This window comes from Hippocampus comes, unplaced genomic scaffold (assembly GCF_001891065.2).
Source record: "Hippocampus comes isolate QL1 unplaced genomic scaffold, H_comes_QL1_v1.1 scaffold256, whole genome shotgun sequence".
In the NCBI taxonomy this organism is placed as follows: domain Eukaryota; kingdom Metazoa; phylum Chordata; class Actinopteri; order Syngnathiformes; family Syngnathidae; genus Hippocampus; species Hippocampus comes.
This window is the reverse complement of record NW_017806249.1, coordinates 327,822-344,909: the sequence shown is the minus strand read 5'-3', so window position 1 is coordinate 344,909 and position 17,088 is coordinate 327,822. Positions and strand designations below refer to the sequence as shown.

Genomic DNA, 17,088 nt, shown 5'->3' with positions numbered 1-17,088 from the left:
TTCTTTGAACTGAATCATGAACGTTTTCCCACTTTAAAGTTGTACGGCTAGCATGTCTGAAGATACAATGTAGAGAACGTGGTACAGGGATGTGAGCAGAACTAGTGTTGTGACACGAGCTTACCTGAGAAAAGCAAAAATGGCCTCATGCTGTTGGAGCAACTGCAGCGTCCGCTGGTGTACGTCTGTGGAAAAGGTCTGACAGTGAGAAATGTTGGGAATCCGTCTGCCCGCCAGATGATGAATCATCTCCACTGCAGATCTGGACAATAAAATAACAATAAAGAGGGAAGGGAAATAAAACCATACAAGTTTGAAATCCGCAACCAGGCAAAGCATTCTACAGCCTGATTCAGTTGCATCAATGTACCATGGTTGCACACCTGGCGTCTTTTTTTTGGCTGACTCCCTGTGCCTGTCCCTTGGGATTGTTTACTGCATCTTCAGAAATAATCCTAAAGGAGGAAACAAGGTATTTAATTGACCAACAGTTCGAAGAAAATAAGCGCGTGTAACCGGATCAAACGTACCTTCTGAGTGTGTGTGGTATCGTGATGGGGTGTGGCCCAGTCAGCCATCCAAAGAAGCTGAACCACCTCTCCAACGCTAATAAAACACTCTGGTAATATTGGCCCTCCACTGACGTTGCAGTGGGGAATAGCGGCACGCCGATATCAGTCTGTGGGGTGTCTATGGTTCGAAAACTTTGGCTGCTGGTTTGACTCCCGCTCTCACTTTGCGCAAAGGAGTCTGAACACGAATATTCTTGCCGAGTTAGGACAATCAACAACAACACTTACAACATGTTAACCGGGGTTTTCCCTGACCTGATGATGAGTTCTTGGGTGTCGAGCTGATGGGTTCAAACAAGGAGGGGGAGGACGTTTGGTCAGATGCAAGACTTGGTGTGTGATATGTGATGGTTTCAATAACTGTGGCCCCTAAATACAAAAAAGAAAAAAGGGAATAGCGTTAGTTCGGGTGAGTCGACGCATGGCGCACCCACTCACAAATTTCAACGTGTGATTTCTGTTATACAGTACCAGCCCTGAGAACTATTTGCTGCTTGGAGCGTTCAAGAGCCATTTGGGGCCACACCGTCAACAAACAGTTGTCACTTGTGGCACACAACCTGACCTTAAATCTGCAACAGCCCCAAATAAATATGTTGTAAATTGAGCACAAAATAACAGGTCCAAAATGATTTTTTGCTGCTACTTGGGTTGGATTAAACAAAATATCATTTCTGTTGTTGCTATGGCAACAAGGCATCTCATCCTTTCGCGGAACCTTTTTGATCGCGAACAAATACATGTTTTTTTTTTTTTTTGTGTGTTTCTTTGAATTTACCAAATTGTCTCCAAACCACCTAAGTAGACAGTCATCCCAAATCACAATGACCTTGCATTGGCAGTTAAGAGGATCTCACAAGTTAGTACATCCTTCATTTTTGGAAATATATTCTCATATCTTCATGGGACAACACAGAAGAAATGCCACTTTGCTACAAGGGCCTAAAGCAGCCGTAGAAAACAATGGTGGCCACACAAAATATTGACACCCTGTGCCCAATTTGGACATTTTCACTTCGGAGTATCTTCATTTTCGCTTCAAGGAGTTTAAACATAATGGCAATGTGTTGAGATATATTGATGAGAGAGTTTGCACTGTTTAACAAGCTGTACACTGACTTATGTAACATTGTAACAGAGGTGGTTTTTTTTTCCAGTGTTGTCCCATGAAAGATGTGATATTCACAAAAACGTGAAGGGTATGCTCACTTTGGTGTTACCTGTTATTTAGGTGGTCAGTGAAAGTGATGCTTGTGCGAATGGACAGAGTCACCATGGAGAAAAACGACACTCGGCAGATCAGTGAGTTCACGCCGGCCGCCTGGTTTGGATGAATAACAAGATGATTATTTCAAGTGTGACAGACTGGAGTGAAGGGAGAGTGTGTAAAATGTCCTTCGTGATCAGTCGAAACCTTACCTGATTTTGGGCGGGAATGGTGTTCCCCTCGGGGAAGGTGACACAGATTGGCTGCACTGTGGTTCCATCGTCCAAATCTACCTCATCTACCTCAGCTGTTAAACTGGTTCCTCTGCGAAGAAAATAAAATGTCAGCACAGCATGGATGAAGTCGGCATGAGCGGAAATTGACATTGTACTTCACATGTTGTGTCAAAGAAATGCTTTTAAAACAATGTTAATTTTCCGTCCATTATAGTGCTTATCCTCATTAGGTTCACAGATAAGCTAGAGCCTATCCGAGCTCACTTTGAGGCGCAAGGTGGGGTGCATCCGGAACTGGCCAGTTCTTGCCACTTTACATTGTTGTGCAAATTGCTTTGGAATTATTTGCCTGACTTTTAATTTTGCCTCAGTAGCAGGAATGGTTCATGCTTTGAATGTATGAGTAAGTCTATGACAAATAAAAATAGGACTAACTGTGTGTGTGTGTGTTCATCTTCTCTGTGTTTCTGAAATTCAAATAACTCCGTACATCTGGTAAATTACCATAACCATAAAAACATAACAACCAATTAACACTATTGTAATGGTAGTTTATAAAGCATCCAAATGGGTAGTGACAAATTTATGCAAAGACGCTGTGCACGAGTCCTCATCATGATCCCAATAATCATGAAGAGAAGTGGGCAGTTCGTCAATGCACTGACACAATATAAACAGCGGATATAAAAAGTATACACACCACTGTTCAAATGGCAGTTTTTTTGTGATGTAAATAAATAAATAAATAAATAAGACCAAGTCAAATGAATTAAAAGCTTTTTCCACCAGGAATGAGACCTATAACCTGTACACGCCTCAATCGATTCGTTTTTTTTTTTTCTTTTCAAGAGGGTAAGCAAAGAATACACCGAAATAATGTGGTAGGTATGCACAATCGGGATGCGGCTGTGTTCAGAATTTTTTCATGGACCATACCAAACATATATGGGGAAAATGTGTTAACAGTCTGAAGAAACCAAGGTTGACGTTTTTTGCCCTATTGCCAGAAAGTATGTTTGGTGCCAACGCAACACTGTTCATGACCAGAAGATCGCCAGACCCTACAGTGAAGCATGACGGTGGCAACAGGACTTTTCAAGGCTGTTTTTCTTCAGCTGGAACTTGGGCCTTACAAAAAGTGAAAGGTATTACGAACAATTCCAAGTAGCCGTCATTGTTAGCACAAAACCATTCAGGCTGCTATAAACGGCGGCAGGTGTGTGCTGTCTTCCCTTTACTGTCAATTTGAATGAGATTAGTTGATTTCTTACTAGACACAACCCAGTTATAAGAGGATGTGAACACTTGTGCAACCACATTATTTCAGTGGTTTATCTTTGGTTAAGATGTTTTTGAAATGGTTTTGCTCGATATCATTTTTTGATATCACAAAAACCTGGCATTTGAACACGGCTGTGTAGACTTATATATCCACCGTAGCGGCTTGTAACAATATATAAAGTATCCACCTATCTCTATCACTAACTGCTTGTGAGCCAACCTGGCGTATCCTGAAGCCCGCAGAGTAAGTTTGGCTGTTATGCTGCTTTCCAAGGGAACTGGCGTCAGGAGCAAATGAGGCGGGCTGATGCTTATACCGGGCACTTGGTGGATAACAGTGATGGGCAGCTTTTTGTACGGCTGCCCCCCCATCTTGCCCCCTTCTTTGTCGCCCAGGTAAAGTGAGAGGGAAAGTCTGGTCACCGTGTCTACTGGGAAGAAAAATGAATAGGGGGAAAATAAATAAATAAAAATCGAGAACAGGTTGCCTGTTAGAGATGAATGTGTGTTTCCTGTCATTTCTCACAAGTTGCAAATGCCTCTGGCATGATGCTGATTGCCAAGCAGATGGACTGACCGGGCCCCAGACAACCGGAGGATGGAGACACAGACAAATGTAGCTCGCCCTCTCCTCTACCCTCTGGCGCTGTCGTGTCGTTGCGCTTGAACCGCCAGCGCACGCTCTTCCCTCGGATGCCGTGCCAGCAGACGCTCTGCTCGCATGCTGCTTTGAGCTCCAGTGTCTGATGTAAATAAGGAAACATTTAAAAAGACATCACGATGAACCGCCGTAAACATTTATAGACGTAAGAGAGAGCACGTAAAAAGTATATATTTACAACATCATTCAAAATCAATGAGCAGAATAAGCAGCTCATTGAGCAAGGGGGGAAGATGCTTGTTAAATTAAATAATTAAATACAATGAATGCCCCGTGCCCGTTTAGGAATGAAAATGTTACCTTCTCGAAGGCAATGAAAATAGCTGGGAAATAAATTACCTTTGTGTAGGACTGAGAAGGTTGTGCAAAAGCTTCTACATGGAACTGTAGGCTTGGTGGGGACATTTCCAGTGGGGGACACAGCACTGTTTCAGCAAAGGCACTTGATTAGGTGTGTGCGAAGGCATCATCATCATCTTCATCATCGCCGCATGAGGGAGCCCACCTGTGGCTTGTATGTGCGGTTGTTGCATTGCCATGTTGATAGACCAGGGAATCACTTTGATAACACACTTGCTGTCAGATGAAAAGAAGGGCGAGCTAGATGAGCGGGAGGGCGGTGGAGAAGCAACGGGCCATCTCATTCCATTAACCATCAACGGCAGGTCAAAGACGTAGTCGGCTGACTGCAGAGAGACATTTTCTTCCGCTGGTTAATTACAAGTCTTCCTGTCTTCATGTAGCATATAGCATGAAGTGGTGCCTTGAGATGCCAAGTTGAATTTGTTGCATGATCAAAGCACATGACTCAAAATATCCTTGTGCCAAATTATCCTTCCTCATGGAAATGAATGAAAATGCCATTAATCTGGTCCAGTCTGCCCCCGAAAAAACACAAAAATGTAATGTGTATTCTAATGAGTAAAAATAACACTTCATATTATTGTGCTTTAAAAAAACATACAGTAATTCCATAATTGAATAGAAAGAATAAAATCATTTTTACCACACTTTTTGCTTCTATTCAACAGCCATTGTGTTATAACTTTTGGTGTGCTTGCCTTGGCCGCTGGGTGGCACCTTAATCCATAAACTTCAACTGTGAGTGGAAATAAACAGTTTGAAGCCTATTTTTTGAAGAATTGCTCACTAATTCTTTCTGCCAAACCTCTGCTTGTTGTCATGTGATTTGAGTTCACTGCCAGCTTACAGCCATCATATCTTAAAGTTTACATTTGCAACTCGAAGTAAAATAAAGACATAAATAATCAGCCGTATGATGTATCACTCGTATCTCAAGGCACCACTGTGCCGGTCATTTTTCACTCGTATCTCCATGCACCACTGTGGTGTCCATTTTCTGAGCTTATTACCTCGGTTGGGGAGAAGACAAGAGAGCAGTTGACTGTCTGGTGTCCCTGCACCTCCAGTACCCTCACAACTGGATGATTCTCTTCTTATAAAAAAATAAAAGACTGCTAAATACATTGAGAAAAAAAATGTATATAATGACCCAGTATCTAATCATGTGGATGCTAGCATACTTGCAGCAGGCTGAGGAAGCTGCAGAGAGAAGTTTGGATATTGTGACAGGTTGAAGGTGAGACGAGCTGCAGCTGGTGAGCGGTTGATCACTGCAAAGGGTACCAGTCTCTCAGAACCAATATGGACGCCGCAGAAATGGAAGTGGGACTGAGTAGAGGGTAGTGAGTCAACCAAGGTACACACTATTCAAGCCACACAATACAGTACCATACCATGCAAAAGTGATTGGAACAATTACATTTGTTATTTTAACAGGGCTACAATATCCATGTACGTCAAAATATGGCCCAGGGTCACCTTCTGCCGCCCTACAGTCTCTCTAACAAAAAAAAATAACTTTGCGTTGCCTCGCAAAGCTTTGCATTCCCTTTCAAAGATTGCGAGATTTGAAAATTGTCCTTTTAGTTTATGTGCAAGCAACGTAGCAAGCAGGAGCTACGACTTCCATCTGCAGTCTTTCCAATTTGGCGAAGTTTTGCCGAAGTTTTGTGAATTTTCCGAGCAACTGTTGAACTTTTTTTCCAGAAATTACAAACACACTAATGCATAGAGTGAATTTTCTTCAACTCATCCCTACACTCACCACACTGATATCAATGTTAGGAGGCTCCACAGATCCACCGACTCGAACCTCGATGGGCTTCATGTTCTTCACAGCTATCTGTAATAAACACTTATTTATTCATTCATTCATTTTCCGAACCGCTTTATCCCAGGTGTCTTCGGGCAGTAGGCGGAGGACACCCTGAATCGGTTGTCAGCCAATCGCAGAGACGAACAACCATCCACGCCCACACCCACACCCACCTAGGGACAATTTAGAGTGTTCAATCAGCCTGCCATGCATGTTTTTGGAATGTGGGAGGAAACCGGAGTACCCGGAGAAAACTCAGTCAGGCCCAGGGAGAACATGCACACTCCACACAGAGAGGCCGGAGCTGGAATTGAACCCAGTACCTCTGCACTGTGAAGTCAACGTGATAACCACTGGACGACTGGGCCGCTAAACACTTATTTACTTCGACCAAATCATCAGTTTTGTCCTGCTTACCACTCGGATTTCATCTTACCGCAACTCTGGTGTCAAACTTCATGACAGAGTCAGGGTTGAAGTGGATCTTTAGGACAGACTTTCCTCGGCTGGGCACCACTCCCTCGCACGGGATGACCACCATGCATGGCAGAGGGCATACATCAAGCACCTGTAGGAGACAAATCATTTACTTCTCTCAATGTGTGATCGGTAACCTACGTCAAAACCTATGACGGTGGGTTTACTCGATAGTAGGCGTGGTTCTGGCCATTATTGTGTAAGATTATAGTTCTGACAGAGGGCATGTTGAGAGGCACAGACTCAAACATCAGCCGGTTCTCTGCTAGTCGGATGCAAGTGGAGCCAACCTGAGGGGACATAAACAATGAAGGTCAATTTGGCAGCATTCCAACCGGGATGATGTCACATGTTGAGGTTGTTTATCGATTATAGTACCGTAATTTAATTGAGTGCAAAATATACACTTTGTTCATCATGATGAATTGATTGCAGCTGTTTCTGGAGTGCACCGCATAGTCATTGGATGATGCAGTCATGAAGACAATCGGAGAAGATTTTCACAACTACTTGAAGTGACTCAGTAAGCTGCTGTAATAGTTCCTCACAGAGCATTAAGAATATGCCTTTGAGTTTGATAATGTCTGACCACATGTGCACAGTCGTGTTCAATTACCCATCGGTCACATTTTGATAAAACTGCAACACAGGTGAAAAACATTCAGCCATCTATGGCATTCCTCATGTGTTCGCATTCAGCCAGCAGACTTTAAGCCAAAGTTATGTGCTTGTTTTAAATGCACAACTTATAGTTCTCTCAGTTTTATGTTTAGTTCAACAGTAAACTTCACCTGGGATTGCTTGTACTGCACTTAAATTCCTATCACTAGGGCTATTTTTCAAATGACATTCAGAACTTAAAATTGTAGTCATGAGACACCTTAGCAATGCAATGTAGGCGTTGTATGTTGCCATCAAAGCAATAGAGGTCAAAGTCTCCTTCTTGAGGGGATGAGAAAGACGCATGCCACACCACTTCACAATCCAGTTCGCTGTATGGCTCCACTGTGCCTGAGGGAGAGGAACACATTGGACCCAGTCCACTTAAAACAACATAATATAATCCCCAAAACATTTGCATGAAGCCAATATGACAGTGCTGCACGGTCAGGGCCAGCAAGGGCTTTTCTGATGGCTTTAACACGATCAGAAGCAATGACCTACAACTGTATTCTAAATTCTGATGTTTTCCATGAAATTGTATTCCCAAGTCTTCTTTAGTCACTTCATAATGTGTCATTAACACTGCTGAGCCCAGAAGAGAGACTTGATTACAGCACACTGCGCACATTTATTTGATAAATATGCATTCTTAACCTCTCCAAATGATGTGTGTGGCACAGCTGCAGTTGGTTACATTTTTGTATTGGTTTCTATACGTGCGACATGATACTTGTGGCATGAAAAAGAAAAAAAAAAAAAAGCAGAAACAAGGTGAATCAAGTCAGAGATGACGCCACTAAAGGCCTTAGGACCAAAAATACAGACAACCACTGCTATATGGACACTTTCAGAACCTGTAGCTGGTCGAATTGAGAAGAGGATGCCACTCTCTGGAACAATAGGCCGCCATGTGAATTCTGCTGGCTGATTACGCGGGTTGCGAAGAGTAACTGAGTTTCGGTAGCCTGATGCGGCAAGCAGGTTTGCATTGGGACCAAGAATCAACAGGTGGGTGGACAATTCCAGGTAATTTCGGACAACTTGAGCCTTGACCAGAATCTGTCCGGGATGCTGCTGATTCACTGTGTAAGACACAGGTCTGGGGATCAAAAAATAGATTTAAACCAGACCGTTGTGGCTCAAAGTAAAGTAGATACAACATGTAGAATTGAACCAACCTGTAGAATTGACCCAGCTTGTTGCTTTGAAACGTCAGGTTTACCGAATTGTGGGAAACTGGTGGCAGCACGTGAGACAGGGGAGATGAACCCTGCAGCTCAAAGCAGTCCACCTCAAACTGCACCCGCACAAACGTTGGCAGGGGATTGATTAGATCCACCTTCTGCTCACACACCGAGTGGAAACACACCTCACCAAAATCCACGAATGATGGGCCTTTTGGGGAAAGCATCAGATGTTCTGCATTTGCTCTAAATATTGAAATACAGATGGACAACCAGTATACAGGTATTGAAAAACTGACCTATGATAACCTGATAAAGCTCCTTAGGTGTCAAAGTCTTGTCACAGTCTGTCATCTCCTGGCGAGTAGTTGGAACTGCATGCGACTCCACTGAGCCCTAGCGTAAAAATACAAAGCGAATTCCAATGAATTTGGAACACCGTGTGAAACATAAATAACAACAGAATACGACAACTGCAAATCATATTCTAACCATATTTAATTGAATACACTACAAAGGCTAGATATTAAATCTTCAAATTGATACTTCATTGTTTGTAGCAAATAATCATGAAGTTTGTGACTGCAACATTGTCCAGAAAAGAAATGTGCGAGAGGGTCATGTTGAGCACTGCGTTACATCACCTCTTCTTTGAACAACATTCAATAAATGTAAATGGGAAATGAGGAGACGAATTATTGAAGCTTTGTAGGTAGAATTCTTTCCCATCCTTGCTTGATGTAACAGCTTCTTTGTTGTATTTTATGCTTTAAAATGCGCCACGCATTTTCAGTAGGAGACAGGTCTGGACTGCAGTCAGGCAGAATGTGGTTTGGCATTGACTTGCTGAAATAAGCAAGGGGCGTACATGAAAAACACGTTGCTTGGATGGCAGCATATGTTTCTCCCAAACCTGTTTGTACCTTTCAGCATTAATGGTGCCTTTACAGATGTGGAAGTTACCCATCCCGTTGGCACTAACGCAGCCCCATACCATCACAGATGCTGGATTTTGAACTTTGCGTCAATAACATTCAGGAAGGCTCTTCTCCTCTTTGGCCCAGAGGACATGACGTCCACAATTTCCAAAATCTATTTGAAATGTGGACTCGTCAGACCACAAAACAGTTTTCCGTTTTGCATCAGTGCATCTTTGATGAGCTTGGCGCATTGTTGATGGCTTTTGCTTTGCATCGGAGAGTTTTACTTTGCGCTTAGGATATAGCGCCGATCTGTATTTACCGGTACTGACATTGTTTTTCTGAAGTATGCCCTGCGACTGACTGGCAACCAGTTCAGGGTGTAGTCCGCCTTCTACCTGAAGTCAGCTGGGATAGGCTCCAGCAACTCCCCGTAACCCTGTTCAGGTTAAGCGGTGTTGAAAATGGGGTGGGTGTTTTTCTGAAGTGTTCCTGAGCCCGTGTGATTTGCATATTCTGCTTTCAAACTCAAAATGAATGATTATTTGCTGAAAGCAATAAAGTTGATCACTTTCAACATTTAAATATCTTGTCTTTGTCGTGGACTCAATTAAACATAAGTTGAGAGTATGGCATTGATTGACTGGTTGGTGGATCACGCTGACCTGCCTGGCACTGGGGGCTTTGCCCTTGGGCGGGTGGGCGCAGGAAGCATAGCACAGCCTTCTGCTTGACTTCTGGTTGGCCTTCGAGTCACGGAGGACAAGCTTAGGCGGCTCGAGGCCTTGAGCGGGTATAATCCCAAAGTTGTCCCCTTGCGCTTCTAGTCTAGGAACCAAAGATTAGAGATTCCTTTTCATCCAATATTTGAATCTTGACCGTTCGGCCAGGAGTAAGGATATTTTTCGATTTTACTTTGTCTTGATTTTCTCCAGCCGTGTTTCTCTGAGCTGCCTGATGAAGTCGGTGTAACTTTGTCTGTGTAGACGTCTGTGCTCCGCCTCCTTCCAGGTGAAGCCATAATCAGGATCCACATAGGTGTATCGCTGTACTCCGGTAAAGATGGTCCTGAGAAAAGTTAACACAGGTCATATTGTCATCTTTTTGGGGGAATGTTTGTTCAATTTCTTTCAAACCTTACCGAAACTGCATGTGTCGTGAGGCCGGTCTGACGCTGGTGGCTCGGTCATTCGGCAAAGCCAGAAATTCCTCACCAGCTAAACTTTGCCCATTCTTCCTGTCATGCATGTGGAAGGTTGTCTTACGAGCGCTGACTACAGCCGCACGCACCATTCCATAGCAGCAGGCCAGCTGGCCGGATGCAACGTGAGGACGTAAGCCCGTCGCATTGCTCACTGTTGGTGTAATACCTAAAAAAAAATATATATATATATAAAAATATGTTTTTTTTTTTGGGGGGGGGGGGCAGGGGAATTTATCAAATGACTGGTAGTCCAAGTGCTTTTATTGACAATTCTGCTGAATATGGTGAAATTTTGAAAACGATCCATAGAATTTAAATTCATTTGGCTTACATGGCTGCGAAGAGAGAAAAGCTGGTTTGCAAAAGTACAGTCAGTGATATCAATTTAACAATTTGCCCGCAATATATAACAACTTTTCCTAGCTCTATTGCAATGATTTTTTTTAAACAGTAAACCGGCTAGTTTAATTCCTTATATGAAACAGACCACACGAGAGGAATCATTGTCACATTGTTTTGTGTATTAAATGCAAAAAAGGAACACCGTAAAAGACCCTCAAGGGGTGAATTGTGGTGAAATTGCAGAAGCAATGATTTATCCTCAGGTTGGAAACTTTCAATCTGAGGTATGTACTTCCAAGCCACAAATATTTTGCTGAGGTGGCTTTGCCTCTCATGTACAACTCTCCAATATATGAATAAATAACAAGAACAACAAATAAAACAATAAATGGTTGCTGTGGCTAGATGGATAATAATTTATTGATGATCTCTCAAGTTGCGGGTCATGGATCCCAGTTTGAAAACCACTATCTTATCACAGCAAATTTCTGGGGTTGACGAAGGACTGCACTGAATGCTTTTGTTTCCTTTTTCAAATTAACTCTTTATCCAAAGCATTTGAGGAGTTGATGATATTTACCAGGATTTAATTTCGGCGAAGGAGGGGTCATCTCAATTTTGCAGATGGCTGAGAGGTGTAGTGAGATGGTGTAAAAGCTGCCGAGCCTTAGTTCAGCGTCATCCTCAGTGGTGTGATTCGACCTCTGGCGAGCAACGTAGCCCAAAACATCAAGTTTCTGGCACATTTGGAACTTCCCCTGCTGCCGTGCGTTGAAATACAAAACTACGTCCTGAAACGAAACACAATCGTCCAAATGCATTGCACTGCTGGGCTTCAATGTAGAGGGGAAATTGTTACATTTTACAAAATTGGTCAGAATTGCTTTTTTTTAACGAATGCATTTTTGTAGGCGGCTCGGCGGATGACCAGTTAGCACGTCCGCCTCAGAGAGTTTGCATGTTCTCCCCGTGCCTGTGTGGGTTTTCACCAGGTACTCTGGTTTCATCCCACATTCCAAAAACATGAATGGTCGGTTAATTGAACACTATATGGTGTCCCTGGGTGTGGTTGTGAATATGAAAGTTGTTCATCTGTGTATGCCCGGCAATTGATTGGCAACCTGTTCAGGGTGTTCCCCGCCTACTGCCTGAAAACAGCTGCAATAGGCTTCAGTACGCCCGCGATTCTCGTGATGTTATGCGGATCAGATGATGGATGGATGGATGCATCTTTCTTCTTCTATTTATGCACGTGACTTGTAGTGACAGGAAGAACATGGAAAGGCTTTTCCACTAGATGGCAGTAAACACAGCATGAATCCGTTTATCCACTTGTTGCCAAATATAACAGAATACGTCTATGTATCCACTTTGTGTTCAAATAAACCGGCCCTGAATTCACACTAAGTCAATTTGTGAGGAATTTGAAACAAGAGCGTCATTATTTCAGTATATATACCGATTGTGACATTTTCCGCTTTGGTGGTGTGGCTAAGAGTAAAAGTACCCCGGTGCCTATAATTTACAAACATTACGAAAAAAGTATCTCAAGTTTGGGAAACACTGAATACAATGAATACTTACCTGACACAGTCCAGGGGCGATTGTTCCGGAGGAGGGCTGAGCACCAAAATGTGCCAACTTCCGGAAGCGGAAGTGGATAGGAAGATGCGGACAGAGATTCTGCAGCACGCAAAGGTGTTCCCCACGCTGACCCACATCACAGGTGGAAAAGTCGAATCTATTGGAGGGACTTGGAAGCAGAGCCACAGGCAAGCCGGTGCCCGTAACAGCCAACTCGACAGTGCTCGTGCCTGGAAAGAGACAAGTGATTAGAATATTCCTGTATTTATGAAGTATTTCACTCATCTCAGCCTAATTTTCTACCAACACAAGGACGGGGGAAAACCATAACAGAGATTTGAACGGGAACTTCAAAACTATGAGGCCGCACTGGGAACCATTCTCCACCATACCACTTATCAAAAATTGTGGCATAGAAAAAAACTAAAACAAAATCTTAAAAACGTATTAACGAAATCAACAAGTGTTTTCTTTTATCATACAAATATGATTTTTTTTTCCTGCTTAGGTAATATGATGACATACTTTTCTCGACACAAGCAACTACAATTACAAAATAGAATGATGTAAAATAAACTTTGAATCTGTATAAATTACAGTCTACAACTTCAGATAACCACTTTCGGTGCCTTCAATTTTGTCACTCAGAAATTAAGGAAAATGTAGGGAAAAAGTATGTGTGCTTGTGAATACCATTTCGATGAGTGAAGCCATGTTTGCTTCTAACCGAGTCCAGGTGCAGAAAAAGACAATAGTCCTGCCGAGTGGCTTGGCAGCGAGGTTTCACTTGTAGTCTGAGGGTGACAATTGAGCAATTTCTGTAAGTTACAATACACTGGTGCCTCGAGACACAAATTTAATTTGTTCCGTGAACACACTTGTAGCGCAAAATCAATTGCATCTCAAATCATCGTTCCCCATTGCAATCACTGACAATGCCATTGATCTGTTTCAGCTCCCAAAAACATTTTTTAAAAAGTTAATTTCAATAAGAGCAGTAGCGCTCTGCTAAATTGTACTTTATAAAAACAGAGTTGTGACATAATTAAATTGAATGTCAATACATAAACAGTTTTTGCCATTTTTTTTTTTTTTTGGTCTCGGTTCAATGGACATTATGTGTCCCGTCTGGTGTACGTGAATTGGCCACTTGGGGGCAGTATAGTACAAACATCCAATTATACATGAAATGGTTGGTCACAATTGATCAGTAAACTGGAGTGCTATTCGTCAGTCTTTATGGAGGAAAAACAATATAGGCCTGCATTTTTATATTATCTGCGTACATGTGTTGCTCCACTATTTGTACTCTAATATTTCTCCCGAAACAATTTTAACACAGAAGTCTGCTGGCATATGCTCCAACATGCTCGCGACCTTTGTGAGAATAAGCAGATTAGAAACTGGATGAATGGATGAAAATTTTATGGTTACCTATGGAAAATGGGGCTAAAGCGTACTGCTACAGTCGTTTTCTTATATGGTCCCAATCGGCCTTGGTTCGGAATGCACTCCACTACCGGACATGGGCAGCGGGGGGCTGGGCTGCACCGCTGCATTTTGGCCAGCACAGCGACATCTGTGCTGTTGTCAAGGTTTGCTCCCTAACACAGCAGCATCATCTTCATAACATTCATTGCAATATTGATTCCAGTTATCCAGTCATTTCCAAAGGGCATCACTTACACTTTCGGTCCCGGCAGCAGAACCTTCAAGTAAGTAGACCCAGTCGCATGCTTGGGGCCCATTATTTGTTAAGACCACACGCTCCACACGGGATGTCCCAAAGTAGACAGGTCCGAAGCACAGACGGGACACGGGAGCCCCCTGGATTATAGAGTTACACGCAAATTTATATTTATATGATTAGCATTTCAAGACATTGAGTTGGGTAGCACATAGGTGACAGTAACTGGCTGCAGTACCTGTAAGTCCAAGATCTCAAGATGCTGTTCAACCACGTGAGCTCTGATCCGGAGAACCACAGTGGAGCAACTCTGAAGCCTGACCCTGGGAAGGCAGTCAAGACATGCACAAAGTGGAATTAGTCAAATGTTTTACTTCTACCGAGGTTGTTTTCCCATCACTGCTTTTTAGTAATCAAGCCAATGCAAAAACTACAACACAAATTTGCGCTGAAGACTATTAATTGCATTAGAAATTTCAGTGCAGATTCAAAGAAAGAAATATGTTCAATTTTCAATAGCATGCGGTTTCAAAATCAAATGAAAACAAGCTTACATGGCATTTTCATCAACTTTTCTGGGTTTGTCAGCGTGCAGTTCAACTGTCAACCGTCTGGTGGCGCCAGCCGCTACAACTCCACTGGAAGGAGAAAGTCGGACCAAGGAATCTCCAATGTGCAGCACTTGGAACACACCTTCAAACATCATGCATGAACAAGAGATAAAAAATAAAAGAGGTTCTGCAATAAACCCCTGAAATGACATTGATGAACGCGACTTACCTGACGCTGATCCGTGATTGGTGATAGGAATACATCTGCTGATGATCTGACTGCTGGCAGGAATAAAGCCAAAGTCCAATTCGGAGTCCATGGATAGTGAGCAACCCCGAGGAGAACTACATTAACACATTCACAAAAGGGAATTAAACAAACACAACATCGTCAGACACTTCAACTAAACCTGACTAAAAAAGTATTTTCACGCTTCATACATCTGCAGTGGGACTTCAATGGCTTCCGCTGCATCTACATGAACATAAATGTAGTCTGTGACCGCCTCCTCTTCCTCGGGGATGAACTCCAGTAAGCCACTCACAGACAAACCAGGCGCCACGTTCTTAGCAATTCTGGGTGCTGAGAATTTAAAAACCTGTGAGAGGTGGGGGAAAAAAAGGAAAATAAAAATCCGTTCACCCAATCACACAGTTGAAAGAAAAGGTATTAGAACCCTTTAAAAATGGCTTTCTATTCAAAAGAAGGAGTAGGCATTTCCCGATGAGAACCATTTCTTCAACAAAAGAACTCTCTGAATATTTGCAATTAAAAATTGTGAACTTGCATGAAGCTGGAAAGGTCGCCAAAGTATCTCTTCAAGCCTTGATATTCGTCACTGCTGCTACTCTCCCTAGGATTCTCCATCCCCTAAAGAGGGCTGCCCATCAAAGACTTTGAGTGTCGGCTTCATAGTGCAAGGGTGCATTGTTCGATTCCAGCTGCGGCCTTCCTGCGTGGAGTTTGCATGTTCTCCCCGTGCCTGCGTGGGTTTTCTCAGGGTACTCCGGTTTCCTCCCATATTTCAAAAACATGCATGGTAGGTTGATTGGGCACTCAAAATTGTCCTTAGGTGTGATTGTGTGTGAATGGTTGATCGTCTATGTGTGCCCTGTGATTCGCTGGCGCTCCGCCAGTCACCTGGAACTTAAAATGAAAGGAAGTGTTTCATCCTGCTTGCCAAATTCAGCAGTTGGTTGCCCATATGGAGTTGCCCAGAATGGGCGATGCAACAGGACAGACTCAAGGACAAAAAGAAAATACCTCTTCGGAGTGGCCCAGTCGGCCTCCTGACATGAACTTAATTGAGATGTTGTGGCATGACCTCAAGAAAAAGATTGCCGCACTTAAAACGTTTGGAGATTAACGATACAAAATTCCTCCTGACTGTAGTGCAGCAGAAGTCCAGTTGGTTGACGTTACTTCAGGTAAAGAAGGCTCTCAATAGCCTTATTGCAGAATTGTTTATGTGGTAGGTGTTTTAAGAAAACGGCTCAGTGTTGAAGCACAATTTTGCACATGACAAACTGAAGTTTGTTATTGCTAAGAAAACTGATAGCTTGTGCTAATGGAAGCTAATAATGGCAGTGCATTGATAACTATTAATTGAGACAGTCTGAGATTTTAGAAAATGGCGATGTACTTTACCTTTAATTTGGGGTTTTCAAAGAATATTTCCCTCGTGATTCTGCCAACGTTGGTGGCTGTGATGACAGTCTTGTAGATCTTTCCCAGTTGCACGTCCTTGAATTCGACGAACGGCGGGTCAACATGAACGCAATTCTTGGCCATTATTAACTACTTCTCTAAAGCGCCCAAGAAAATTATTGTACGTTACTCGTGTTTTTCGAGATATCCACTTTCTATTTGTGTTTTCGTCGGGGCGCCGTCCAACATATCCATTGCTATGGTAACATCAATCGCGTAAAAATGATCAAATAGTACACGCGTTGATCGACAACTCAATATGTTGGTACGCGGCGGCAACGTAAAGCGCGTGACGTGTAAGATGTCTCTGAAATGGGAATTTAATGTTTCGTTGTGAGTAAAAATTGTTGCCTCGAAATGTTCAACTCATACTGGCATACGGCTTCGTTCCTTTACGCAAATTCCAAGTCGTCGTTACCTTGACAGAGGTCCGACGCTACGCTTGTTTGTTTCCGGGGAAACGACTCGCCGACATTTTGCAACCTTCGGCTTCAGTACAATAAAACACGGCGAGTTGTTTCTCAATGAATAGACAACTCGTGGTAGGAAGTAAGTATTAGTTATTACTTCGATAATATACTTGAATAGATCGTTTAACCAAAGGAAGCCGTTGGTGGGAAATGGCTAAGTAC

At 42.9% G+C, this 17,088-nt stretch overlaps 1 protein-coding gene across 1 annotated transcript in view; it reads right to left on the bottom strand.

Annotated features, from left to right (window-relative positions):
• The window catches only part of LOC109507772 (cilia- and flagella-associated protein 47-like), a 39,876-nt gene extending 22,898 nt beyond the window's left edge, over window positions 1–16,978 (bottom strand). The window contains exons 1-33 of the mRNA XM_019857420.1: window positions 16,397–16,978; window positions 15,190–15,347; window positions 14,978–15,093; window positions 14,752–14,890; window positions 14,436–14,520; window positions 14,197–14,337; window positions 13,945–14,114; window positions 13,204–13,304; window positions 12,511–12,740; window positions 11,507–11,717; window positions 10,522–10,750; window positions 10,296–10,448; window positions 10,046–10,208; window positions 8,760–8,856; window positions 8,455–8,671; window positions 8,131–8,375; window positions 7,494–7,624; window positions 6,781–6,903; window positions 6,573–6,704; window positions 6,086–6,163; window positions 5,502–5,649; window positions 5,331–5,413; window positions 4,463–4,643; window positions 4,297–4,382; window positions 3,823–4,039; window positions 3,517–3,727; window positions 1,992–2,103; window positions 1,793–1,893; window positions 1,044–1,144; window positions 828–941; window positions 531–750; window positions 384–455; window positions 125–262 (exon numbers count right to left, since the gene is read on the bottom strand). Coding sequence (XP_019712979.1) covers window positions 125–262; window positions 384–455; window positions 531–750; window positions 828–941; window positions 1,044–1,144; window positions 1,793–1,893; window positions 1,992–2,103; window positions 3,517–3,727; window positions 3,823–4,039; window positions 4,297–4,382; window positions 4,463–4,643; window positions 5,331–5,413; window positions 5,502–5,649; window positions 6,086–6,163; window positions 6,573–6,704; window positions 6,781–6,903; window positions 7,494–7,624; window positions 8,131–8,375; window positions 8,455–8,671; window positions 8,760–8,856; window positions 10,046–10,208; window positions 10,296–10,448; window positions 10,522–10,750; window positions 11,507–11,717; window positions 12,511–12,740; window positions 13,204–13,304; window positions 13,945–14,114; window positions 14,197–14,337; window positions 14,436–14,520; window positions 14,752–14,890; window positions 14,978–15,093; window positions 15,190–15,347; window positions 16,397–16,540 — 4,847 coding nt within the window. The 5' untranslated portion in view covers window positions 16,541–16,978. The remainder of the gene's footprint in view (window positions 1–124; window positions 263–383; window positions 456–530; window positions 751–827; window positions 942–1,043; window positions 1,145–1,792; window positions 1,894–1,991; window positions 2,104–3,516; window positions 3,728–3,822; window positions 4,040–4,296; window positions 4,383–4,462; window positions 4,644–5,330; window positions 5,414–5,501; window positions 5,650–6,085; window positions 6,164–6,572; window positions 6,705–6,780; window positions 6,904–7,493; window positions 7,625–8,130; window positions 8,376–8,454; window positions 8,672–8,759; window positions 8,857–10,045; window positions 10,209–10,295; window positions 10,449–10,521; window positions 10,751–11,506; window positions 11,718–12,510; window positions 12,741–13,203; window positions 13,305–13,944; window positions 14,115–14,196; window positions 14,338–14,435; window positions 14,521–14,751; window positions 14,891–14,977; window positions 15,094–15,189; window positions 15,348–16,396) is intronic.
• Between the last annotated feature and the right edge of the window lie 110 nt (window positions 16,979–17,088).